The sequence below is a fragment of the Ornithodoros turicata genome, unplaced genomic scaffold, assembly GCF_037126465.1.
Source record: "Ornithodoros turicata isolate Travis unplaced genomic scaffold, ASM3712646v1 ctg00000915.1, whole genome shotgun sequence".
In the NCBI taxonomy this organism is placed as follows: Eukaryota; Metazoa; Arthropoda; class Arachnida; order Ixodida; family Argasidae; genus Ornithodoros; species Ornithodoros turicata.
In genome coordinates, this window is record NW_026999417.1 from 248498 (window position 1) to 275678 (window position 27181).

At 45.6% G+C, this 27181-nt stretch overlaps 1 protein-coding gene across 3 annotated transcripts in view; it reads left to right on the forward strand.

Moving 5' to 3' along the window:
- The window catches only part of LOC135375679 (spatacsin-like), a 504414-nt gene that overhangs the window by 219664 nt on the left and 257569 nt on the right, over positions 1-27181 (forward strand). For all 3 annotated transcript variants that reach the window (XM_064608337.1, XM_064608338.1, XM_064608339.1), the window contains 2 exons: positions 16176-16373; positions 19757-19845. In XM_064608337.1, coding sequence (XP_064464407.1) covers positions 16176-16373; positions 19757-19845 — 287 coding nt within the window. The remainder of the gene's footprint in view (positions 1-16175; positions 16374-19756; positions 19846-27181) is intronic.

A 27181-nucleotide genomic window follows, 5' to 3' on the forward strand; every position in this document is an offset into this window, starting at 1 on the left:
GTAATCAACTTGTTTCGTAACCAAATCGTTGTTTCGTAACCAAACACTTCGTAATCAAATTGTTTACTTATTTTATTGGGGGTGATTTCATTTGTTCTCTTCATTGTAGCTCAACATGAAGCCAATGGAATTAAAATTGATTGATTTGATACGCACATTCCGGTGATCAATGGTCTATAAATAATTTCCATTGACCGCGGTCTACGTTTATTGGTGCTTTTCAGTGATTACCGAGAACCAGAAGCTACTGAAGCTAACTAGCCGGCAAAGATATCTCTAATTGCTCAACACTGCTTTCCTTCTTTCGAGTACACGCTAGAGAGTTTTGCATTATGCGCAAAGTTTTAATTTGCTCATCGCTCTCACACTGCGTATCAGGGCAGCTATAATGCGTGGTTCACACTACAACTTCTCTCCGTTGCGGTTACGGTGCGGATCCAGTGCGGAGGCGGCTGTCGTACGACACGCTGTTCAGACATATGCGTTCTTGATACGTCAAACGCTTGTGGTTGACCAATCACGTCTCCATTCCACAGGCAGCCATGAACGGGCAACGTGATGTGGTCGGCGAAACTTTGAGGTGTATTGAAGCGTATCTGCGTCATACAGAGCGCGTAAACTGGCCACTTGTTGTTCAAATGGCAGCAGAAAAGAAGGAAAAAACGTTGGAAAAGCACGCGACAGCACAGCAGTGATGCGCTTGCGCGGAGCGCGTTCGCTCATTGGTCAGCTGCATCTCCGCAGGTAGCCCGTACCGCATGGAGTTCGGTCGAGCTCAACTCTTGCGGTGCGTGTGCTTTTCGGAGTGTCGTGCTTCGTTGCCATGACAACCGTGTCGCGCCGCATCCGTAACGCATGGAAATGCAACAGTGTGAACCAAGCATAATTGGCATCACGCATTCAGGGTCGTTCCCTCCAGAAAGAAAAGGAAGAATGTTTGATTGTTTGTTTGTAAGAAAAAAAAAGGGAGGAGCAATTGGATTCGTCTCCAGACTTGTTCTGCTACTCCTAACAGAATCCCTAAAAACATAACCTAACCTAAAAATGGGGAATATTTATTGTGTTCCCAATGCGTTTATCAAAATTCAGGACCGTAAACGTGTATGATTCATCCACCATCAGACAAACGCATTATGAAGAGGTACGTTCAGTCATACGCCGCCCCTGTATGACATTCAGTCTCGATCGAGGTCGCTACAAACAAGTTTTGTTATCAAGTAACTCGGCTGTACATGTCTGTGTGATACTTTACATTATCTCGTGAGTGCACTAATATATGCCGTAACCGCATGTGTTGTTCGTTCTTGATTTCGTGATCGTAAAAGTGCGATCAGTCAGCGTGACCCGCCTGGCGGCGTTGTTGTCTATGGTCATCAGCTTTTATCGTCTGTATTCGTCTGGCAATATTAACCCAAGCAGCACAATGTACTTATGGCCAGTTCTCACTTGGCGACGCCCGACGCGGCGTCGTGAACGGACGGCGGAAGTAGACGGGCATTTCCGCCGCCCCGTCAAGGCGCATGATTTTCATGTTCCCACCACAGTGGCATTCCGTCGCCCAAAGCAGACGAAAACTGAAGAGGCGTGGCCTTTCTCTGTCATCTTATTGGTCGTCAGTGTATCGTTCTCGCCACCTCTCGCCGACGTCGTGAAAGAGACCGGCATGGCAATTTTTTTGGCTCGACGTCTCTCCTCTTCCAACGCCGGAAATGCACGTCTATTTCCGCCGCCCGCTCGCGACGTCGCGTCGGGCGTCGACAAGTGAGAACTGGCCCTGAAAGCCGAGTGCAATAGGGGTGGACGGTATGTGTCTTATCGATGTTCCTTAGTTTCACCAGTCTGTTCAAGGCCTTCCACCTAACCGTCCACCCCTATTGCACCCGACTTTCAGTACATTTTGCTGCTTGGGAAGCTGCTCAAAATATTGTGATCGCGGATGCGAGATACAGGGCGCGATATCGACCTTCACTTGAGTTCAAAGTGAGTGCGAGGTCGATACGCCTTATCAGATAACTGTGATCGTGAGCCAAAATGCAGACATCTGCACGTGACGCATGCTTGATGTTTGCTTGTTTCAGCCGTTATACTCAATCTCACATTACGTGCGTGCTTACCGTTGGTAAAATAGTTTCTGTACACACACAAACACAGTCTGTTAGTCAGGTTCTGACAGTCGCGCTTTATCGTTTTCTAAGGATATTTCTTGAGCCAGTCATATCCACCTCCAGCACCCATAGCATGCGTCGTCTGCTATCTTAACACGGAAGTCGACCCTTCCCATGATTTTTAGAAAGTACCGCTCACCTATACATGACACTCTCCGGTAAACTTACCGCCGTATTCTTGAACGAGCCTCGACTTGAAACTCGATTCGAGCTGCTCCTCGAGGCCGGTTTTGCGCTTCATAAATCGACCTTGACTCGAAACGCTCCTCGAGTGGAGGAATTCCTCCGTGCATTCCTCGAAAATCTCGAGGTAACATCGGTGCTACATCGAGAACGCTCCTCAACTCGAGTTTGACTGGTGTCATGGCGTCCATCGACTGCGTTTTGTGCCACGATGGCCTTTAACTGGGTGCTGACAACATTACCACTGAGCGGCAACGTTCAATAAGGGGCCATCAAACTCCTTTTGACCATTTTGATGATCACGAGTTCCTCATATGGTATACGGTACCGCTTCATGAAGAAAACCGTACGAAGCCTTTTGGACACATTGCCAGTGGAGGAAAATGTGTGCAATCGTGGGCTGCCTCTACCTCCAGTGCTACAGCTGCCCGTCGACATGTGATTTTATGGCGTTAGGACTTTTCGAACTGCCACGGGAGACATTGTGAATGTGTCAGAAACGACGGTGTGCCGCGTTGTGGAAAAAATCCCACACCTTCTCGCAAGCACACTTTTCAAGACAAGGTGTAATAAAGTTTCCTTCTGTCGCGCTATTTAGCACAAAGAAGGTGTGTTTGAAGGTTGTTTTCACGCAAAAAGTGGTGCAAAAGAAGAAACTGTGCATTGACTGGACATCTAAAAAAAAATAAACATCTGATCTGCCTCCTCAATGTTTTTCCGTAATATTTATACTGTATCAAGCTGGCCCAACCCCTGCTCCAGCTATCACCGAAACGGCTGAACAAATCTTCCATTAATGCTTTTTTTCTCTCGTTTTTTTTTGTTTTTTTGCAGTTGTTGTTCCAATAGTACGAATTCCATTTGTTGGGTGGGATAACAGGCTCCACCGTTTAGGCAGAGCGCGATTGAGGGCCATAAAAGTTCGTACGACATGCTCGCGGTGACTCCCCAAGAATGGTCTCCCCGATTCTTTGCTCGGGATGTTGTTGTAAAATCTGTTTTGTTTGTTTGATTGTTTATAGCTACCCTCAAGGCGTTGAGTAAACGTACCCATCCGTTAACAAACAGTCATTCACTCCACATATTGGAACATAATAGAAGAGTGACAAGCAGTGGCATCATCTTTCATATTATTTGATACGAGATGACCATGCCATTAAGCTAGCTGCTGCCGTTGTGGTTGTAATTGCCAGACCAGAAAACTAGGAAACCTATCAGTCTGTTTCCCTGTTCGAAACACCTGCACCCAGGTCCCCCAAACTCACCTCGGAAAAGCGTGCAACGAAGAAGGCTGCCACTAGATACCCCACTGTTGCCGTTTAGTTTAGTTTAGTTTAGCCCCCAAGTTTAGCGGCAAAATGTTTTTGTTGTTTCTGCGAATGAATCTAGTCTTTATATGTCCAAATAAAACTCGTATAACAACTTTCTCTGTCGTGTTTCACTTTTTGGTCCCGTTTTTAAACGTGTTGAGCGATCGGAAGGATCTAGTGCACGGCTGCATGCATCACATAGCGTACCTGTCGTACCAGGCGCCGCAGGCGCTGCAGTCGTCCGTTTCTCCTTCGGTGACTTCGCCTGGCTTGGATTGTGCTTCAACTGGATCTTTAGCGCGCTACAATCCACGCAAGCCAACGTCTGGTAACAATCGGGTATCTAAGGGCGGCCTCCGGCATTGCACGCATCGGGATAGGAACAAATACATGGGAAAATGGCGACCTTGGGGGACCTGCCTGCACCCTTCTTCAAACACTTGCCGACCTTTGTGTTTGTAATGCACGTTGGTCGAAATAAAGTAAAGAATTACATTTATTTTTCATGCCATAAGTGTGTTTTAAGCACGATAATTAACATTTTCGAGTGGTCCCGAAAGACGGCTGGGGACGAGACTACAGCTTTATTCGAGGACGGTTTCTCGAGGAGCGCCTTTGCGGAGGAATCCCCGAAGCGGGTTCATGAAACGCATGGGCTCTTCGAGTGGAGCAGCGCCACTTTCCTCCACTTGTTGGAGTCGAGGCGGAGCGTCGAGTCGAGGCTTGTTCAAGAATACGGCGGATAAACAAGCCCCTGCCACAACTTCCGGTGCCACGAAGACTCCCGGTCCTTCTGCGACTAAGGACGCTCGGAACCAGCTGCCGTGCAGAATTATATCTTTCGCTTTCCTGATTTGTTGGAAACTGAAGGCGTACGCCTTTTTGTGGCAATTTGAATTGCCACAAAAAGGCGTATACGACCCGCTTTCTCCTCAAATCTGAAGCGATTACTATCAATCGCAAAGTGGTCGGCGCAGAGCGTGTTTGCTGTGAAACCGGATGTCGTTTTGGCATCAAACCGGAAGCGGTGAAAACGGCATGTATAGCACAACCCTTATGAAACATAGAAGCTACGTTCTATAGAAATTACATAGACAACTGTGGACAGGGTAGTTTTAAAATCCATTGGAAATATATACAACTTTTATCTACTTTTAATGTAGTTCCTTTCAATAATTGGGCACCACTTCGTATAGAAAGTGGATGGAGAAAATTCACAGAAATTGTAAACAGGGTAGTTACAAAAGCTAAAGGAATTCCATACAGCCTCTATCTAATCCTGATCCATTTCTAATGAATATTTGGAGACCAGTTTCTATAGAAACTGTAGACAGGACAATAGATAACACGTCGTAAGCAATATGAAGAGTCTCCTCTCATTTAGATACAGCTTAGACCTTCGATAACTTGTTGCTACGCATGCTTTACACCTAGGCGATACCTGTAGCTCGATAACCTCCTTTTCTACTTAAAATACCAGGAATGTTCAATTTATTTCACCGCTACACCAGAAAAATGCTTTCCCACTCCAAATCACTAAAGAAAAAGAGAAAAGAAAAATTAATAAACAAACGCAAATAGGAGGGAAATACTTGCACACGCACAAACTGCAAAGAAACAGATACTAGTACAACACGCAACGAAATTAGTGATGTGTCGTTCGCGAATGAACAGTTCGGAATGAACGAATCCCGTGCACAAACTGAATGAACTCATTCACTATTGTCGATCGTACTCGTTCACCAGTTCACTTAGACGTCCCCGTTTTGTCAGGTTTCGCTGCGTTCGCTTCACAGTTTCTCCACTCTCCAGTCGATGGTGCGCGTGTCGCCATCTATATTCGCCGCTGTAAAACAGTGTTAAACGCATGCGCAGTAGTTAGCCAGGCGAAGCTCCAGCGCGCGTGGCCCGAACACTGATCTCTATAGGCTCTGTGCATTGCGCTCGTGGCGCCTCCTCGCGGAAAGAGCGGCTATCGCTCGGGGGAGACGCCGAGAGATTGCGTCTACCGTTCGCTTGCTTTGTAGTTGCCTTTCGCGATGACAAACAACAAGAATTGTTGCCTTGTGGATTGTTTGAATACGTACAGCAGATGTCCTCCAGGAACACGGCTCTTTAGCTTCCCTACAAGACCGTGTTACGTGCTCCAGAGGCAGGAGTGGATTCGTGCTGTTCGCCGTTGCAAGTACGTCACTACGTACAGTGGCGTCGGAACTATTTTTCCACTGGGGGAGCGAAAAAAGGTGCTACCGTAAACATCATCGTCATCATCATGACTTATTTTCCTTGAGGGCTCATGCTGGCGTTGTACAGGGTTGCTACATAAACTGTAAACGTGCTCCCAGCAAACGACATGTGCATATTTGTACAGATCTAAAATAACATTGCAGAAGTGTTGTAATTAAATAGCGCTTGGTGGTGGGCCAGTTGGTATGAGTTCAGTGCGTCCGGCTTTTTTTACTTCTGCGCAATGCCTAGACCTCATGGCAAGTAATGTGTAAGGAACTTCTTGCACTTGTCCCCGGGAATCGTCGCGGTATGTACTTGTATGGGGACTGGAAGCGAATATCGTCTGATCCGCAAGCCTTCTGCGAATAAACCAGACTTTTCTGGGGCGGTCTGGAGCTCAGCAAGAATGTGTCCCTTTGACTGGGTATCACGCTGTCGTTATCACTTCAGGGCGGCTCAATAAGAAAAGCCGGATAAATTACAACAGCGGGTAACTTTGGACACCGGTACGGTGGAAAGTGAGGAGCCAGCAACCAGGTTAACAGATAGAATATTTTACTATGACAGGTGAAAATATACATACGTAACATGAAGACAACACGCAAGCTGCGATACATATATCTTACCAGAGGTGTGGCTTTCTCCGATGTCTATGGCGTTTGATAATCCTGTAACGCTGCTGCAGGCGAGGCCTTGATGGCGCTCCCTCGACGTTGCCACTGCCGACACATGAACACAACACCAGTGCGACGTTTCGTCTCAGTCGATCGCAGTTGTCGTACTACAGGTCTTACACGCCAACTCGAAGTGGGCACCCTGGCCACAACCGAATGAAATCTGTGGCTGCGCCTCGCAAACCGCCTTTATAACAACCCTCTGTCTTCAACCGGGCGGTTTCTTGGCATCCTTATTTCCCCCAGATGGCTGGTGTCTTGCGTGCCTTTCGCTATTCCCGTTTGCGCCTCTGTCCTCCCACCCCACCCCGTGGATTGAGTGTAGTAATGCTCGCGCCTACCGGTACACACTTTCTGACTGATTTATTGCACTTCGCACCAGAAACCTTGCCATGGTCAACTCCAGAACCCAGTGAACCGGACATCATTCGTATGTAGCTCTTCTCAAGCGGTCTCCGCACACAGTGACAGTGGTAGGCTCTCTGTTTATTCCTCTCTAAATTTATGGCCGCCGAAAGAACACGGGCCATTCCGTTAGACCGTAGAACATCACGACACTGGGCTGACACTGAGGGAGCCGTGCTCCCCCATTCGTAAATGAGGGGGAGCCGTCGCTCCTCTTGCTCCCCCTGTTCCGGCGCCCCTGACTACGTATGTAGATCAGCCTTATGTACACAATTTAACAGGTCGTTTGTTATCTTCTAGCTCTGACAAATCAAGCTGGGTACCAACGAAGAACTCGCGTATTTGTAGTGAACATTTTTACGGTGGTGTCCAGTCGAAAGATCCGTCGTCTCCGTCGTCGCGCCAACCATTTTCCCTGCTCGCTACAGAATACGGAACGCAAATTTGGAGGGGTCATAGCTAGGTTGGCATGATTATTTTCAAGTATCATAATATGAACCTCTGAACACCCGCGCAGCGTCCGTCTTCAGGACGAGAGGGGGGTTGCACGCTTTGTCCTTCCTAGAAGCCCCCAGTTCAGAAAATATCGCGGGAACGCTCATTGGAGCGGATAACAAATAATCACTTGAATCTCATCGCTTGGACGTGAAGCTAGCAGCACATTATCGACTAGGATAAAGTTGACACGAAGGAGTTTCTAGAAGATGAGAAATTTATTTGATCACCTGTATTTTCACATCGTACGGCTTCCTCCGCATGCTTGTTTGTCACACGCACTTTGCGATGACCGAGCACGACGTCGCCGTCTCCTCCTCACGGATTTTCTGGACATGGTTGCTTCTGCACAACAATTCTCCTTTCTTTTCCGTCTTCAGTCTGAAATGGCCCCTCGCGTCGATGCTGTCAAATCCCGCATGTTTTATAATGTGATTTCCCGCACGATCCATTGCGAGACGGTGCTAGACGCTCCCCGAACGAACACAGTCGCCGTCGCAGAGGGCGCCACCGGTAAAGTTATAGCGCCCCCAATAGGTCGCGCACGGAGCCTATAGTAATAGGCTGGATAGCGGATTGAGGGTGCAACCGTACGGTCACCGGCCGCCATCTTGGGAAGCTCAAAACATTGCCGTCCGCGACTCAGCTGCATTATCTGCATGCGCCTTTGCGTAGCATTTTTGTGGTGTCATGCCCGCCTGCTGTGGTTATGGGTGAGCTGACCGTACTGGCAAGGCACCGGGGACGACATTTCACAAGTAAGTGACTTGGTTTTACAAATAAATCTGCATTTATTAGTCCACGAGCGGGGTGACAAAGCGTTGCTGTTGAAGCATGTGCGCGGCACATTGTGAATCGTATCTCAAGATCTAAACGTTAAACCTTAAGCCGTACGTTGTCTGGATAGAGTCATTGTGATAGTCTAGACTTCCTGCAGTTCACGGGTATGGTCTCGGCACGCAGCAGGCGTTGAAGTGCACTTGTTGTGGCATCACTTGTTGTGTATCACTTACTTGTTTTGTATCACTTACTTGTTGTGGTATCTTGTCAGGTGTGGTATCTACGGCTCAGTTTGCTAGTCACGGTATCGACGATTGCTTGCTTGGATTAGCCCTGTCATCCCTTCCGTAATTGATGGTATAAATTGTTCAGTGCAGGTGGACTGGACGACGTCGACGACATCACCGGTCTGCAGCAAACATTTTAAAAACAAATGCTTCGACAGAACGGGCCAAACCGTTCGACTGAGGTCTGACGCTGTGCCCAACAAGTTCGACTTCCCAGAACACCTCCAGAAAGTAAAATTGCATTCGTCATATGTAGAGGCCGTATTTATATGCACTAAAATCTGGTTGAACACACATGCATGAAAAATTCATTGATCTTGCTCAAAATATGCACCTCTAGGAATTCACTTGCATGCATTTAAAACACGCAACAAATTCACAGGGGCAAAAGTATCTTACTTTATGTAGTGTACAAAAAGCATGCGCAGTTGGAAGCATAGATCGAGAAGTTGCCCGTCAAAAGGAACTCGTTACAAAGTTACAGTGTGAAAAATGTAAGTTAATAACTAAGTTATTCAGCCCGAACCATAGCTCGCAGTTACAGAGTTACTTAAAAAAAAAAGAACGAGTTACTCCCAAGTTACTTCGGACACAAAATAGCACTACACAGGTGCAGTTGAGTTCGACCCTGAGGTGCCTGCGTTGAGTTTTCGTTTATGTCCAACAATTCGAACGCTTTACATCTTATTCCCTGTGGGCACACGATGGTTCAGCTTCATTTCAATAGCAGCAGTTCTTACTTCCTGAACAGAATACTGTCATTGACTGGACATCACGTTTTATGACATAAAATGCCGTGGAAGAACCATAGAGAAAGCAAGGAAATAAGTGGACGTGAGTGAAAAGCGAATGAAAAGTAACTTGGAACTTAGCTTAAGTTACTTTGGCAAAGTTACCTGAAAAAGGAGTTCCTCTGAAAGTTACCACGGTGCAAAAGTAGCGAGTTAAGTTATATAGTTACCAAGAAAAGGAACAGTAGCAGTAACAAGTTACCTCGAACTCTGGTTGAAAGTGTGTATTTGCATGGAAATCTAGCCTCTAGAATCATGTACCCTAGTTAAGAGTTTCAAGCGATGGCTGATGATTGGAATCAGTACTGCACGAAGGGCACCTTAAAGCTGCAGCTAGTCCAATATATGAAAACACTCCTGAATTATGCATTCATATGCAGTAAAAGCCACTCCATATTGGATAGGACAATACTAAGATGGGCAAAAGCATATAAAGAAAAAAGTATTGCATGAAAATTTTGCCTAACGTATAACGTAACGTAATTTTACGTAAATTTACGTAACGTAAACTCGTATTAGTGGGACATACAAACACACCAGCCACATGTCTCTTTGGTGCATTTCAGCATGTTTACTTTACTTAGAGACAATAAATAATTTTTCAACCTCGAATGTCTACTCTTTATTCTCCCTGCTTAAGTTTGCGACAATATATGTTTGAATACAGCCCAAATGAAAACAATGTGATCCGTCTGATCAAAGAAGTTTCCCAGTGCTACAACAGTATCGGACTGTACCACCTTGCCAAGGAATATACAGAGAAGGTGACAGCCAGGCCTCACTGCGAAAGAAATTGACAAGGTTGATCATATTCAACAACCATTAATGCACTCTGCCCACTTACCTATTTGACTGCTTCAAACTTGCTGTTGCAACTGGACTTGTGATACTTTGATGTTGGAGCTTTCACCACAAGACCTTGCTACTTAGCCTTTTTATGACTTATTCACTCTACCTCTAGTAATTTTGAACTGTCTTTACCGCCATTTACTTCCCCAGTGCACATATTTCTAGTCGATATGTTTTTACCGTCATATAGCCTTTATATCACATAGTATCATTCTAGTCCTTTGGAAGTGCTTTAGTGCCGTACGGCATTTCGTGTCATAACTAGTCATATTCAAACTTCCTGTTCAAAGCATAATGTTTATACCCAAGCATATTTGGGGTGGTTACATAAACGTGCTAAACATTCCTTGGCATTCCACACCCCCGAGCAGAAAGGAAATGGGAGAACCACGAGAAGCATCACGCTGACAGACAACAAAGGAAACGTAACACAACAAATACAACACCACACAAAACCAGCAAATCACATAATCGAAGTTCAAAGTACAAAATTGGAACGACACCACCTCACACGACTACAAAATAGACAGGAAATAACATGTAAGTGACGAGATTTCACACAAAAAGCGCAAGGAATCCAATCACGAGGGATTTCTGCAGCGATCCGTGGCAAAATTTTAGCGAAGCAGCAAGGGAAGCGCTCACAAACAGCAAAACTTGTCACAGCTTACATGCATTCCAATGGGCTGTAATGGCTCTTTTGAGCACCGCAATATGGCGGCCGGTTGGCGTACCCTTTCCCGCGATACCCTCACCCATCCCCTGCCCAGCCTTTATACATAGAGATCAGTGGGCCCGAATATCTGATGTGTTCGTTCAAATCAGTGAACATTAGTGACTCGTTCGCGAATCATTGACGCCAGTGGGTCAAGTGACCCTGATGATTACTAGTTTTCTATGCGGTGCCTCTACCGTAGCCACTGAGGCGCCAAATTCGAAGTAGGTAGGCACCAGGGGACTGGTTTAAGATTTCTAAGTACTGATCATTACTAAATACGTACATGAAAAACATGTCCGCCATCTCACATACTAGCCAGAAAGGGCCTTTTCCGGTATACCTGACAAATGACTTGGATTTATCGACTGCAGATCATCACCAGCGATATTTAGAGCGAGCCGATCAAAAACAAAAAATCAGAAAACACATTTTTGATGCTGAATACTTCCACCCATACGACGTCCGCCACAAAGCTCGATATCGACGCGCCGTAGTGAACCAACGCTAAGATTCCAAAGGAGACCAGCAACAACGCAATTGTACGCAGCGAGCCGTTTGAGAGCAAACGATTCCGTTGCTCTTCGATTCAGCTCGCGAATTGAACGGTTCTCCTCGTTCTCCTACTCCTTTGATTCAGTTGAGTCGTTGAGCTCTCCATCGTTCTTCGATCCCTGGCTTTGCGACTCGCCTTCAGCGCTCTCCGATTCATCCGAGATCGTGGGACTTGGCCAATCACAAACCGGTAAGCTCTCAGTGTGGCCAATCGAACTGGTGGCCTGTCATATTCAAGCTTCAGAGGAATGCCGACAGATGGCGCCCGCACCGGAATAGTTGAGTGTTGATTCATTCGACCGCCGGGAACGGCAGAAACACTACGACACTACCTCGAGCGGGAAGTAAGCTCGATCGTGGGTGGCTTTCGATTCTTACTAACAGGTCGCAGTGAGTCTCGCTGTTTCCCGTAGACTAGGTTCATTCTTTTCGAAAGAAAAGTGCTGCACCGGTCCATCACCAGTTCTTAAATACATGAGAGGTCCATGGCGAAAAGAATGTGAGAGGGTTGCACTGCTTGAACTAGTTCAGGGCCGGGGTGCAGGCGAAAAGAATGGACCTACTATGAAGGGGACCAAAAAGTAACTATGAAAGTGAATTTGCGTGACCAAAGAAAGCCCTGCCGAGAGGCGGAAGCAAGCGGAAAGTGGACTGGACTGAAGAAAATGTAAACTACGAGAGAATTACAGTGCGGCAGAATGAATTGTTTATTTTCTTCATGACAGCGAAAGACGGTCCAATAAACATGCATTCGCTTATTACAACACATGACCAATATGGCCGGCAGGTGACTGTCAGATTTAACGCGGTAATGTGTTGTACGAACACATCATGGAACACACTCGCCCACAAAACAAAACTCTTACTCAGTTACTGTCTACAACCCTGCACATAAGTAGATGCCGGTTCGCCGTTGAGATCGGTCACATGATGTTATGACGTCACGGGAAGGTGAACGAAAGAACAAATCTTTTGAACGGTTCAGTGAACCAATCTGAACTGTACGAACGAGTTCACCAAAGTGAACTGGATTGCCCATCACTAAACGAAATGGCTTGACCTTATGGGGAGCCGTCTGCGCTTGACATGCGACCGCAGGGGTGAGGACGGCACGCATAGATTGTTATTTCGGGAGCAAATAACAGCCACAAAAAATATTTCATCCGACTGGTTCATATATTACTGCATTGAAGACTGTGTTTCTTATTTAAATTACTCTGGAACTAAACCAACACAATCTCTACAACAAAATAATGTGGTGCTGCACGTTGCACGTGTGTGGAGCGCCGTATTCTACAATTAGCTGCCACGATCTATGCCTTACACATGGTTCAAACGTGGTAAATACAGTTGAAATAGGTACAAAACTGCTACTTCAGAACTGGTTTACCCATTTTGTACACACATACCTTTTCCTTTGACAGTGTAGAAGCAGCAGTGTGTCAAGTGCAATATTAAAAAGCAAACAATAAATATTTGCGTTGCCTGAAGTCATAAGTCACAATATTGCTATTGACATTTATGTCCATGTTCACACATTCACAAATAATATGCATTACTTGTTATTCAAATGTGTAGAAAAAAAAACTAGTACCACATGTCGATAAATAGGAACTTCCGTGCCTAGTATAAGCTCTTTACAGGCTGTATAGAAAGTCCGTACATTCTAGTTCCTGAATCCTGTATAGAAAGTGTATAGAGTTTACCAGTAAAAACCCTATACAGATTCTGTCTATTTCCCATGCACAAAGTTGACAGAAAGTGTATTGAGTTTACCAGTTAAAACCCTATACGGATTCTGTCTATTTCCCATGCACAAAGTTGACACTAACACGATACATAATCTATAGGTCATGTATATAAACTAGAAAATCAATTTCATCAGTGTATGTACGCTCCCCTTTCTTTATTCGCACTGCTCGGTGCCTACTCAGTATTAATGCGCTCTACAATGGGTGAAAACTGCATATTTGTTACAATGACGACATTACTGCACATCTGAGGACATTATTTTGTTGCACAAAATATTAAAAAGTACACAGACCCCGACGTGACATGCCAGTCTATGTACTTTCTAAATAAACATTTGGTGCAAAAACTAATGCCCTCAAATGTGCATTGATGTACTCAGGAAGTAATTACATGTAAATTAAATTGAGAGTAATTGAAGCAAATAAACGTAATTCGACAGAATTATATGATATTCAAGATTACTTTAGGTAACCTGCGGTTACCTTCAGTAATGAAAGGGTAATTACAGGGTAATTGAAGCTTACTAGGTAATTGAATAGAGTCGCTAGAGTCGGATAGAGCACGGAGGTGGACAACCGGAAGTTGATACCGGAAGTCAGGTATAGACGGTACTTGGACAACCGGAAGTCGAGTTTCGACCGGAAGTGGACAATTCGAAGTTTGGTTCCGACAGACACAGGATACCCGGAAGTCAAGTATGGACGGAAAAGGCGCATAACGCTAACGCATTTCTCTCGCATTTACCGCTAAATCGCCACTGAAGTTTTTCTTTTCTTTTTGATGAGGTTCCTGCTAATCTTACTATACCATTTAAGATGAGAGCTTAAACACGCCATGGCAGCATCGGACAGCGGCTTGCATGGCTCTCGTCAGCACTGTAAATCAGGCAACGTTTAAGTGAATCCGTGATTATCATCATTAGCTTTATTCCATAAACAATAGTAACAATTCATAGGAGTTAATTGCAGTTAAAAATGCTGCTATTTAATTGATAAAATATTATATATTCCTAATAATGATTAATAAATAGTATAATTCTGCTCATTACAATTAATAGTTATGCTGTTTAATTATTAGTTGAGTAATTAACTATATTATACCACATGCATGAAGTCATACTGCACACTGGTCCAAAATTCAGACCTATTGAACTCGCTGATATGTATACAGAACATATTCAGAATGGAAAGAATTATGTTTGCGATGTTTGTATAGAAAATCTATAGAATATGACAGATAAAGTACCTATCCACTCTCAACGAACTTTCTGTCTAGTGTCTTGGAACTGGATAGAGGAGATAGATTGGATTGGAATTGTATAAAAAGTGGAAAATCATTTTCATAAGGGAAAAGACGCCACTGATGCGTAAAATTTTGCATTATATCATTTAATTTTATTTGTACATATATCTTTGGGCATTTTTGATTCCATCTACTTACGTTACGTGAGTAAAAGTTCATACCGGCAGCCGTCTGTTACGAAGAAGCGGTTCTACCGCTCTCCTGGCCAATCAGTTCTGCCAGCAACTATTTCTGCGGTTCAGAATCTTCCCAACATGCCTCTCTCCATGCCGATGGCGTTGATAAAAGTGGGCGCGGTATACACCTGAAACTTGAGTATAACTGAGCGCATTGTAAAGTACCTCAAGGGCAGACAGTGTATTTGATGCAGTGTGACTGTCTCAGGTTCTTCACATTATGGACTGACTCTAGGTCATGTACCAGATGGTAGCAGCAACATCTTCAGCTCGATGGTGGATGTGAGAAAATAGCAGCTCATAGTCAAAAAGGCTTCTTTGGCTATGGTTGGCTCGCGACGTCCGCATATCACCTGCGATGTTCTTATGTCGTTGCAGGTGGTAGAGACGCAGCACGACATCTCTCGAAAATGGCGTTCTTGTTGGCTATGTGACCAGGCACCGCTTTAGGCAATGCTGCTCTCATTGGAGCCACCTCCACCTTTCACGATGCTAAAGGGACGCGCACACTGAGTACATTCCAGCTATCTTTCCCGTCGAAGCTGCTGCTTTCTCACGTGACAGCCTCGGTTGCTTTCGTTTTATGAGAATTCTAATGCCCGAGACACATCACGTCGTGTTCACAGCTCCCACTTTTAAGAAACTTACTCGAGATACTGGGGTGTAGTTCAAGATATGGTTGTGCAGCGCAGATGCGGTACTTTGGTGGCGTTTGTAGAATTTAATAGCAGGCATTTCCGCCGGCGATTTGGCTTTGCTGCGCCTGTGCCGAATGGCAGTCTGGATGTTTACACGGTGCGCAACGCACGCGCAACCTTCGGTTTGCATGTCATCAGACTATTCCGACACTGATTTCTTGTTCCGGTGCAGCATTCGAATATCTTAATCAGACGAGGAGAGGCGACTTATGCGAGCACAACACGAACCCACGCACAAGAACGGCGAAACGGTACCAACTCCCGATAGCGATTGTACACGCGCATACAACCCGTGCTGTTGCGTAGTTCTGTATCGTACAGGTTTTGCTCATACGCCGATGTGTTCTATATGGATTTCTCAGGGGAAATTTCAGCCATCTATCGCGTGCATTTCGCTAGTGGAGGCTTGTTACCAAGAGCGGATCCAGACAACGCGCATCCTGCCGGTCTGGCGAGACGCTGTCGAGAACGCGCTTGATGATTTGATTTTGCGTGACGCTGACGTCACTAGCACGGAACGCACCGCTACAGTGTGTTCCCATCGAAAAACGCAGTATGAATTTAGCGCATAAGGCTCGTGAATTCGGGAAATCTCGAATATTCGAATATATCCGATTTATTCGAAAACCACGAATATAAAATCGTCGAACCGAATACGAATACTGAAACAAGTTTATTCGTATATTCGAAATGTGGGATATTCACACAGTCCTAATAAATACCCGAAGTGGTTTAAGAAACAAACAAATGTAGCGTCCTATTGTTTGTGATATATGTGATCACTACATTGGTACTTATTTGTTTACCAGAGATGGCATTTTCTCTGAAGAGACCTTGGAGGACTTTGGCGATGTGCTGTCCCTGCTTGGTGAGGCTAACCACCCATTGGATGTCTTGTTCTCCAGTGCTGTTTCCGTGTCCCTGGAAGACCTGGTTCATCGTTTGTTACATCACTGCTTACAACATGACCTGGCTGTTTTCCTCTATTTTCTTACATGCGAAGTGCAGTAAGTACAACTTATGCGCAAACTACTGAGGATGGCACACACATTCTCACAAACATGAGCAGCAAACATGCACTTTCTTCTATGACCTCTTTCATGTAATTTAAAGAAACCTTTCAGTGCAGACACCGTGGACCTGTAGTCCGTTTCTAGGTCCGAACCGTTTCTAGTTTGAGTATCATTGCTTGCCTGCAAGAATATATGAACCTTTCTTCATATTCGTAATATTTTCGCAATGGATAATGTTGACCACACATAAATCTGATTGTGGATCCAGAAGAACACCAGGATCTTGTCCGACATAGAATGCTCCACGTGTGGCATGCTTTGTGGCAGCACTACATGTCTCAACCAGGCTGACATTGTGGGACAACGACCATGTGAGAATTTGTGTGAATGATTTTCTCTATAAATTGTCATCAGGTGATCTCAATTCCAACAACTTGTCCTGGTGAGGGGCAGCCCAGAGAAGGACAGACAGTTATGGAACAAGTTTTGAAGGGTTCTTGGTCTACCATGATTTTACCTACTTAATGCATGTGCGCCACCATGCACTTATGTCATTCTATTGCCGTTTCTGTCCCCTGTATTGTGTGCTGCTGTGTGCCAAGCCTGCCAATATTGCAGCTGTGGGAGCATGCACCAGTGCCAGTTAAATCGGTACTTGAAATATCAGCCAAGGTGTATATTTGAATTTGCTGCCGAGTGCAGGTTTCAACTTAATAGCGTTGTTACTTGGATGTGACAGAACTTTCTGTAAGTGTGCGCACTAGTAATGCACTATGGAAAGAAAAGAAAGGAGCAGCATTTTGCGACAGGTGGGATCTGTCATTGTAGCAAATAAAGAAAAAAAGAGAAATAAAGAAACGAGGCAAAATGGGATCAGGTTCATACATGAGATAATCACTTCGTTTCAATCAGGGAACATTAAATAGACCTGCCCTGTAAAAACTAGAAATCACTTTTTGCGGCCTCTCCCCCTGCACATTCAGCAAAGAAATGTGCCTGCGGCTACAGCCATAAAGATAATTTACATAATAGCATGTGTGGTTATACCCACACAGTTGCATAGGAATATGTACCCATTCCTCCCACAATTTGCCACAAGTCACTTCTTCAAGGTGGCACACCAGTCATGTACAGCTCGAAGCACGGTTAACTTGAACGCGCCTCCGACCTGTGCAGCGGGAACAGAGCCACCCTAGTGGTGCTTAGGCGAAATGAGGGGAAAGAGTGTTTCGACTGTCCCATTTGTGCTGCAGGGGTGTCCCCCTTGTCATGAACTGTTGCCTCTGCATTGCATTACCATCAGCTGTTGTTATCATCGCGACGTTTGTTTGTGTTTGTGGCGAATATGTAGAGGTGTATGCTGGCCGATATCACAAGGATGCGATGCTGGTATCTCATTGATATGATATCTCTATGATGCCTGACAGATTGAGTTGTCTAGCACTGATTGTAATCATTAAAGGTCATTTCCGTTCTTTCCTAATTCATTGTGAACCCAATAAATTTGCCAGTAGAGTTCGTGCATCATCATTTCTTTTATCACAATGATGAAAGTGCCCCACTCAGCGAACACGGTCACCTTCGCTTGTATCAATGAGGTATAGCGGCATCGCATATCCTTGCGATATCGGCCAGCATACTCCTCTACGTAATCGCCGGAAAACCAAACAAACGTCGCGATGATGACAACAACTCACAGTAATGCGACGCCGAGTCAACAGCTTTTCCTTTTCCTTTACTTCTCTTTTCCTCTTTTCCTTTTCCTCTTTTCTCGTAAGTGCCGCTAGGGTGGCTTTCTCCCCGCTCCGCAGGTCGGAGGTGCGTTCAACTTAACTCCGCTTCGAGCTGTGCCTCGAGCAGTGTTCTGCAGTACTTGAAGTACCAAGTACTCAAGTAGTACTTTAAGTACATTTCTGTGTACTTGTACTTTACTTTAAGTACATTTCTGTGTACTTGTACTTTACTTTAAGTACATTTCAAATCGTGTACTTTGTACTGTACTTAAAGTACTTTTTTCCGAGTACTTTCCCATCAAGTACTCAAGTACCCAAACTTGGACTCCAGACACAAAATTATAAAGGAGTATCATAGATGCACCCTACTAAAAGCGCTAAAATGACAAGACTACGACGAAAACACATATATATAATAAGGGCTATATATCTCTGAGTTTTTGTCGTTTTGCCGTCATTTTAGCGCTTCTAGTAGGGGGATGCAGTACCAAGATTCCCAGTATGACATTTTACCAGAAGGATTTTTGTGCATTTAAAGAGCATATTTGTTGAAGCAAAATCTATTGTTGAGAGGCTTGAAATGTTGAAAAAGTATCAACGCTTCTATGGTTATGTCAAACGACTGGAATGCAAAGACACGCACACATTATGATACTGCAACCGGCAGCACAATGACTTGGTCGATTGTCATTTCAGTTCTCCCAATGCAGGATGCTGTTTTATATTGTTTCCGTCATTGGCAATTAACAATCAATTTATATCACAATGTGTGATTGCATTACACGATGAACACTCGAAAGACACATATGCTTTCATTTTTACATCTTACGTTTTTTTGTTTTCTTCGTCACATGGTTTACATTGCTGCATATCACAGTCGTATAAAAATGAAAGCTTACATCGTGTTTCATCCTTTTTTAATTTTCTTCATATTCTTTTTTAAACTTGTTGTATTTCAAAAAGCAGCAAGGAATGCCCAGAAATGTATAATCTCTGTTGGGTTGTACTCCCCCCCCCCCTGAAATTATCTAGCCTCTTATACCCGAAGATTAGTACTGGAACACCACACTAGGCGGGCGATCTTGGATCAGTCATGCTATAATACTATTTTGCATAATCGCAGCACAGCTGACTGATTACCTCTCTACATGTAACTGCAAATTATAACATCTGATTAAGTTCATATACATGGGTTAGCACTTAAGCCAGGACTTTATGGTTTTAGAGCATTTGTCAAGAATGCTCGTTAAAGTTTTGCCAAAAAAGGAAGACACAGATACTAAACAGTGAAATGCAAAGTGATACAAATTAAATTGGAGATGTACTTGATAAGTACTTGAAGTATTTTGCTTAGTGCTTTGTACTTTGCTTGAAGTACATATGGAATTGGGTACTTTGTAGTGTACTTGAAGTACTAATGACACCAGGTACTGGTACTTTACTTTAAGTACAATTTTGAGGTACTTTGCCCATCACTGGCCTCGAGCAACAGTCAGCCATTTCAAATGTCTGCGTTGGTACAACCATGTGCTCTAGAGTAACAAACCACAGTCTATAGAACTTCAGACAAAATGATCCTGCAAGCACTGAAGTATAGAGCACATTTTCATAACCCGTTTTTTGGTCGTTTCTTTCTTTCATCAGGTGCAACGTTCGACCACAGTGCCATTTATGCAACATCCCTGTGGTCACTGCACTACTGTCTCACTTGAGTTGGATCAAGGAACCGGACGGTAAAGTGTGCTTAATCCTCCTCACTTTTCGCATGGTGGTATATGAGGGCGCAGGATACGAACTTTGACAATGTAGGACAGCTGCCCAAATGGAAGTCACCGTGACACGGTGACTTCAAGTGCACTGTGAAAACTACGAGTATTGTGTTATGACCTCGACAGTCCATTACTACAGGAGCATCCAACTACAACATATAGCAAAATTGATGGCACCCAATATGGTGCAGCTGCACTATCACCAATAACATGCACAGAACAATATGCACTGAAATAGCCCCGGAACATATAGCGAACACAGAGTGGCACTGCTAATTAATATACTTCCTGCACAGCAGCAGGATCATGCAGCATAACTACTGCTTACAATCTGCAATGTGCCTGGCCAGATAAAAGCATACACTTCTTGCAGCGCTTACGTATATAGAAGTGGTATAACAGCCATTTTCGGGATTAATATAGTGACAGAAAGTTGGGACATTATCTTTAAAGTAACTGCATAGTTGGAGTGGATTTCTTAGCTACTTAGTCAACCTGCTTTTTTCTTGATACATCCACTGGTGCCCACATACTCCTCATACGCTAAACTCCTCCTGTACGTACAGTACTGTATAGTACAGCCCTGTCCTGTGGATAACCTTAGCTTAATATAAAACATCTGAAAGGAAATAAAGGCAAAAATTTACTATAAGAAAGTCCCGGCCACCACATCCATCACAGTGATTCACATGCGCTACAACCATGGGAAGCATTGCTGCAAAAGTGCTGCAGTAACACAAATTGAAGAGATAAACTAAGATTGAAGTACAGCCACATGGAATTGACATTGACATTTTCCTAGACGACCTGATAACTCTCCTGCAAGGTGGCACAGCTACCAATACATTAAGGTGGATGGTGGTCATATCAGTGCAGAGTTGGTCGTGATGACATCATACAGATATGTGCAACTAGAGGAAAATGAAGGGTAGACTGAATATAAATAGCCTTCTGTATGTGTTACGTTCTTTTAAAGGGGTTGCGCCGCGTCATCCCAGGTTATCCCAGATAAATGTAAAAGACCTTGCACCTGTATTCACTTTTACAGCGAAGAGAAGCGTAGAAAATTGGCGCTGCCAATACCAAAGCTCCTGGCTCTGACATCACAGCACGAGTCAAAACCAGTGAGGCAGCGCGAGAGAAGTCATGTGCTTATGGCTACCAATGGAAGTGGCCACAGCTCTGATGTCTCTGACGTCTGTTCTTTACTCAGACGTGTGTTTTAGGGTTTGTATCCCGCCAAGTACGACACGTAGAAAAAAAAATTCCCTGTACTCTGGTGGGCAGTACAATGCATGCGTCATGTAATGCCACCGATCAAAGTGTCACAACCCCTTTAATGGAGGAATCTTACGTAGGTTAGCTGAAAGCCATTGTTGTTCAGTGCTGTGTGCTGTGCTAGTGGTGGAACTGGTACTGGTACTGGAATCTTTAGAAAGGGCTACCTGTAGAATAGAACAGAACAAGGCTATGCAACTATTAATATATACATAAGTGCAAAAAAGTCTTACAATATGAGAAACCACCACTGAAACTAGAAACCACTGTTGTATCATCTGACATAATTTGTTTGTAAATAGGGATAGGTCTATTTCCTAAACCACGCTTCTGGCAGTTACAGTGCGCGGAAGCCAGAACAAAACGAGGTTAGGCGAATGCTGCACGTGAGTAAGGCACCCGCAAGGATACGTTGCTTATAATAAGGGTTCAAGAGGAATCTAAGTGTAGCCCGATGATGGAAAGTACATTCCCAATTGCTAGTCGCATGCTCTGGTCTTCCTTCAAATCCGCGTACACCGTGGAGGGAGGCAAAGTGAGGCCGATCCTTCGTTTATTGGAGAAGGGCCCCTTGATAACGCGCTCCGTCCCCGGGTGGGCCGTGTCCTTGAATGCGCAGCCTATAAAACTGCCGTCGGGGCAATACCCTTTGCAGTGCTGTTCCCGGGAAGATTTTTTTCCTAGAAATAATGTGAAAGTTTGAGGGCGAAGACACCGCTACAAGATGGTGCTTCGTTTTGTCTGTTTCCGTGTCCTTTTTGTTTGTTTGTTGTTGTATTTACGTATTGTTGCGAGCCTGGGGAAGATAGGTGGCCGAACTGCCCAACGCCGGTAGGCACAAACGAGGCAGAGGCCAGTTGACAAGGGAGACAACGTATATATTACATAATGTACAAACAGAGACAAGTCTGGGCGCCGGGTCAACGCTTAAATAGCCGGCGCGTCGTGGGAAAGGGATTGGAGACCTTGGTGGGTTCCGAGAAGCTGACCCTCTTTTCCCTTTTCTTGCGGGTGTGGAAAGATTCCAGTTGCTGTCGAGTAATATGTCCGCTCGAGTGGCCAGGGATGCCCAAAATGGCGATGAAGTCGTAATAGCTCGTCGCCGCCCCGGGAAGACCTCGGACGAGCAAGCAGCTTAACGCTGGTAGCACGACGAGGTTGGTCTCTGGGCCAGAAGATGAAGTAACAGGCTCCGACCCGATTGGTAGAAGAGTCCAGTAGAAGGCACCCGTGCTCCCTGGCTGTCGCTACAGAGGTGTCGACGATCCAAATGGCTCTTGCTCAGAGTGTGACGAGTATAATCATCGGCTCTCACGATTGCGGTTGTTTCCTGAATCTCCGGCAGTGGTCAATGAGGCAGTTGGAGAGTCCAGACTTTCCCATGACTCATGGCATTTCTCATCCCTTTGTCTCTTGTTGCGGAACTGGATCACTCCAAGAAAGCACAATGACGACAACAAACAACAACAGAACAAAGCACACGGATACCAGCGTCCAACCTTAGAGCAATCCACCCTTGTCCCCACTGTGCCAGGATTCAACACGGTCAACGCAAAACTTACTAATTTAATGTTTTTGTTTTCAATTTCACGACGGGCAACAACCCCTTTAGCAAACCCATTATCAACAAAGCTCCTTCAGGATACCATGGGAACATACAAAACGCAGTAGATTAATTTTTGCCCCGTTTGGCGAACAGCATGACACAAAAGAGCAACCTTTTTTTTTTCTCTCTCTCTCTTTTCTAGCAGCGGCTTAGGCACTCTGCGTTTACGTGGTTTTTCCCTTTTTTATAGCGCACAGAGAAATCATGCTGTTGCAGCGCTAGACTCCATCTCAGTAGTCTGCCGTTTTTTCCCGACATTTGATTTAACCATGTCAGCGGGCACTGGTCAGTCTCCAAGATGAACTGTGTGCCATACAAATAGCATGCCAATTTTTGGGTGGCCCACACCAGGCAGGCGCATTCCTTCTCAGAAGCGCTATAAGCCTCTTCCCTCACCGACAGTTTGCGACTTGCGAAAAGGACAGGGTGTTCCTGATTATTTGTGGCCTCTTGGCATAGCACAACTCCCATTCCTCTGTTACTGGCGTCACACTGTACAATGAACGGTTTCGTGTAGTCTGGTGCACGAAGGACGGGAGGTTCAGACAGTACAGTTTTCAAGAGCAAGAAAGCGTTTTCCTTTTCGCCGTCCCACTGAATCTTAGTTGGTGCGGATTTTCGAAGCGCATCGGTCAAAGGGCTAGCAAGCTCTGAGTATTGTCGGATATAGCTTCGGTAGTACCCTGTGAGTCCCAAAAATGCACGAAGTTCGGTTTTATTTTGGGGCCTGGGGAAGTTTACTATTGCTGCCACTTTGAGTTCAGCTGGTCGGCGGTAACCTTGTCCTACCCGATGACCTAAATACAACACTTCGGCCTGACCGAGGTGACATTTCGTGGCTTTCAAAGTCAGCCCTGCGCGTGTAAGTCGGCCGAATACGTCGCGAAGATGTTCTATATGTTCGTCCCACGATTCGGAAAAAATAGCCACATCATCTAGGTACGGGACAGCGTATTTTTCTGCACCCCGTAACACCTCGTCCATCAGCCTCGAAAAACAAAAGGGTGCGTTTTTCAGACCGAAACTCAGCATGAGCGGTCTGAACGTTCCAATTGGCGTCGTGAAGGCGGCATATCTCTTGGCTCTCTCCGTCATTGGCACTTGCCAGTAACCCCTGACAAGGTCCAATGTGGAGATGTACCTCACCTTGCTCACCTTCTCGACCCTCTCTTCCAGATTCGGTATGGGGTACACTTGGCTTTTTGTTATTTTTTTTTTCAATTTGTTTTGTTCAATTTCCCGTAATCAATACAGGGTCTTGGCTCTTTACCTGGGACTTCTACAATTATTAAGGGAGACGTATAGTCGCTGTCAGCAGACTCGATAACACCTAACTCGAGCATACGCTTGATTTCCCTTTTCATAATCTCTTCTTGACGGGGAGATATGCGATACGCTCGGGATCGCACAGGGACGTCGGTGGTCAGCTCTATATCATGGCAAATCAAATCTGTTTTGCCCGGCTTGTCTGAGAATAACCCCTCAAACTCACGCAGTAACTCTCGTAGATCATCAACTTGGGATTCGCTAAGGACCCTCTCTCCCGCCACTACCGTTGAGACAATTTCTTCTACGTTAGGTTTCGAATTTCGCCCCATTCGGGTATATCCACAGGCTGCTCTTCTGGCATGTTTAATGCGACGCTAACAGTATGGGTTGAGTCAACGTAGGGTTTCATCAGGTTCGTATGATACGTACGAACTTCTTTCCTTTTCCCACGGAACTCGATCATATACGTTGTGTCTTATAGCTTCCTCACAACTGAAAAGGGCCCATCCCAATGGACTTGAAGTTTATTTGCTCGAGTGGGTCGCAGAACGAGCACTTTCTCGCCTTCCTTGTAAGTTCTAGGACGCGCGTTCCTGTCATAGTATGCCTTGGCGCGTTTCTGGGCTTCGCGCATGTTTTCTTCAGCTATTTCTCTCGAATCCTGCAGGCGTTGCAGAAGGTCTGTGACGTAATCTACGACGGTGTTGTCGCTCTCATTACCTTCCCACCTTTCCCTGATTAAAGTCATAGGAGAACGTAGGTTGCGCCCGTAGACTAACTCCGCTGGACTAAAGCCCGTCGCCTCATGAGGGACTGAACGCAGTGCAAACATAGTACCTGGCAGACATGACTCCCAGTCTGCTTTGTGTTCGTAGGTCAGTGCTCGTAACACTCGTTTGAGCACCGAATGCCATTTCTCCACGCAGTTGCTCTGCGGGTGGTGGAGTGAACTATGAATAACCTTAATACCGCACTTCTCAAGGAAAGTTGTCGTCAACGCGCTGGTGAACACGGACCCATTATCACATTGTATTTCTTTGGGGAATCCGAGACGCGAAAACACCGAAAGAAGCCCATCTACAATTTCTGGTGAGCACTGTTCCCTCAAGGGCACGACTTCAGGAAATTTTGTCGCGGGGCAGATGAGCGTCAGTATATACCGGAAGCCTGACTTGGAGACCGGGAGCGGTCCTACTACGTCAATCACTAACCGTTGGAACGGCTCCGAGATGACCGGTACTAACGTTAGTGGGGCTTTGCAGCGTTCATTGGGTTTTCCCACCCTTTGACACGTATCACAAGCGCGAACGTACTTCTCTACATCCTTGAAACAACCCGGCCAGTACCATTCTTGCAAGAGTCGTTGCTTCGTCTTACGTACTCCTAAGTGGCCCGCCCACGAGTTACTGTGGCACATCTTGAGAATTTCCCCTCGCAAGCTTTGAGGTACGACGACCTGATCTACTACTGTCCCATACGATCGGCATAATGACGGTAAAGGATGCCCTCTTTCGCTACTATTTTTACGTTCTTCCGTGCAATGCCCTCTTCGGGCGCGCTACTGAGTTTTCTTAACGTCGGGTCGTCTGCCTGGAGCCTTATGAGTTCCCTTTTGTCCACTCTCAACAAGCTATTCACGGCTCCGTCCGATGGTGCAAGCAATTCGCTCCCTTGTTTTGCATCAAGCTCTACCATATCGCTCGCTATGCCCTCACCGCGTTCTACGTGGTTAGAACTGTCTGTCTCGCCTGATTCCTGTTCATCCCCATTTCCCGCGTTTTCCTCTTTACGGTGATCGTTCTGCTCCGTTTCCCTCAACTTTTCGGCTTCGGTGACCCTTAGTTTGCGTGCTTGGGCTCTGGTTACAGCGAGAACTTTCCCCTCGTCTATTCTGATGCCTGCCTTACGCATTAGGTGTGCCGTACGGTTTGACAGCAGATACAGGTACTCCCTCGGCAGCCTGTCCGTCACGGCCGCTTCCGTACGAAATTCCCCGAAAGGCCCCTCAATGATGATCTCGGCAACTGGGAGGCACACGCTTTCTTCCTCCATGACCTGGCGTATCCAAGCACACTTAGACACGAAATGCTCTGCCGAGACATAAGATGGGTGCACTAGATCTAGACTTGCTCCACTGTCCCGCAAAACGGTGCAGGGACGCCCATTTACTGTTAGCTCGTATAGATACGGTCTCATTAACTCGTCTTCTCCGACCTCGCCACTATCGCTTCCGTAAGCTAAAGCAACCCGTGGTTTCCTACAACCCGCCGCAATGTGTCCCTCTTCTTTACATCTATGACAAACAATGGGCCGCTTCTTTTCGAAAGCTCTCACTTTCTGTTTCTCCTCTGGTCGCTCACGACCTCGTTCTGAAACTGGGTTATCTTTCCCGGACGCTTCTTGATTGTTCCGTGTCTCCTTTTTCCGGCCGTTCTCGGGATGGGGCTTTCTGTGTCTCGTAGCCAGTTTTCCCTCTTTCAAATCCATACCTTTTATAGAAACATACTCATCTGCTAGGTCTGCAGCTGCTTCTATAGTCACGACACCGGATTTTTCCCGAACCCAATTTCGCACCTGATCGGGCACTTCATTGAAAAATTGCTCCAACGCAATTATTTCTAGCATTTTATGAGGGTCTTTCAACGCGTCAGCGCTCTCTAACCATTCCTGAAGGTTTGCCTTGATTTCGAACCCCCTTTCCGCGTAGCTACTGACGTTGCGGCTCTCTCCGTCGCGGAATCTCAGACGGAACGCTTCCGCCGACAGACGGAACCGTTTCAAGAGGCCCTGCTTTACTTTATCGTAACACTTGGCGTCTTCGGCGGACAAACGCGCTACGCTGTCGGCCGCCTCACACGGCAGAACTGTCATTAATCTAGCCGGCCACGAGTCCCTGGCGTAGTTCTCCCTTTCGCAAGCGCGTTCAAAGTTAACTAAAAACAAGCCAATGTCCTGACCCAACTTGAACGGCTGCAGCAGCCTAGACATATCAATGCTCTCGGTTCTGGGGACAAACTGTGCATTTTGAGACTGACCCCCCCTGACTGTCGATTTAGTTCCGCTTCTAGCCTCAGCTTCTCGAGCTCTCGCTCATGGTTTCTGCTTTCCTTCTCTCGTTCCTGTGCTTCTTTTTCCCGTTCTTTCTCG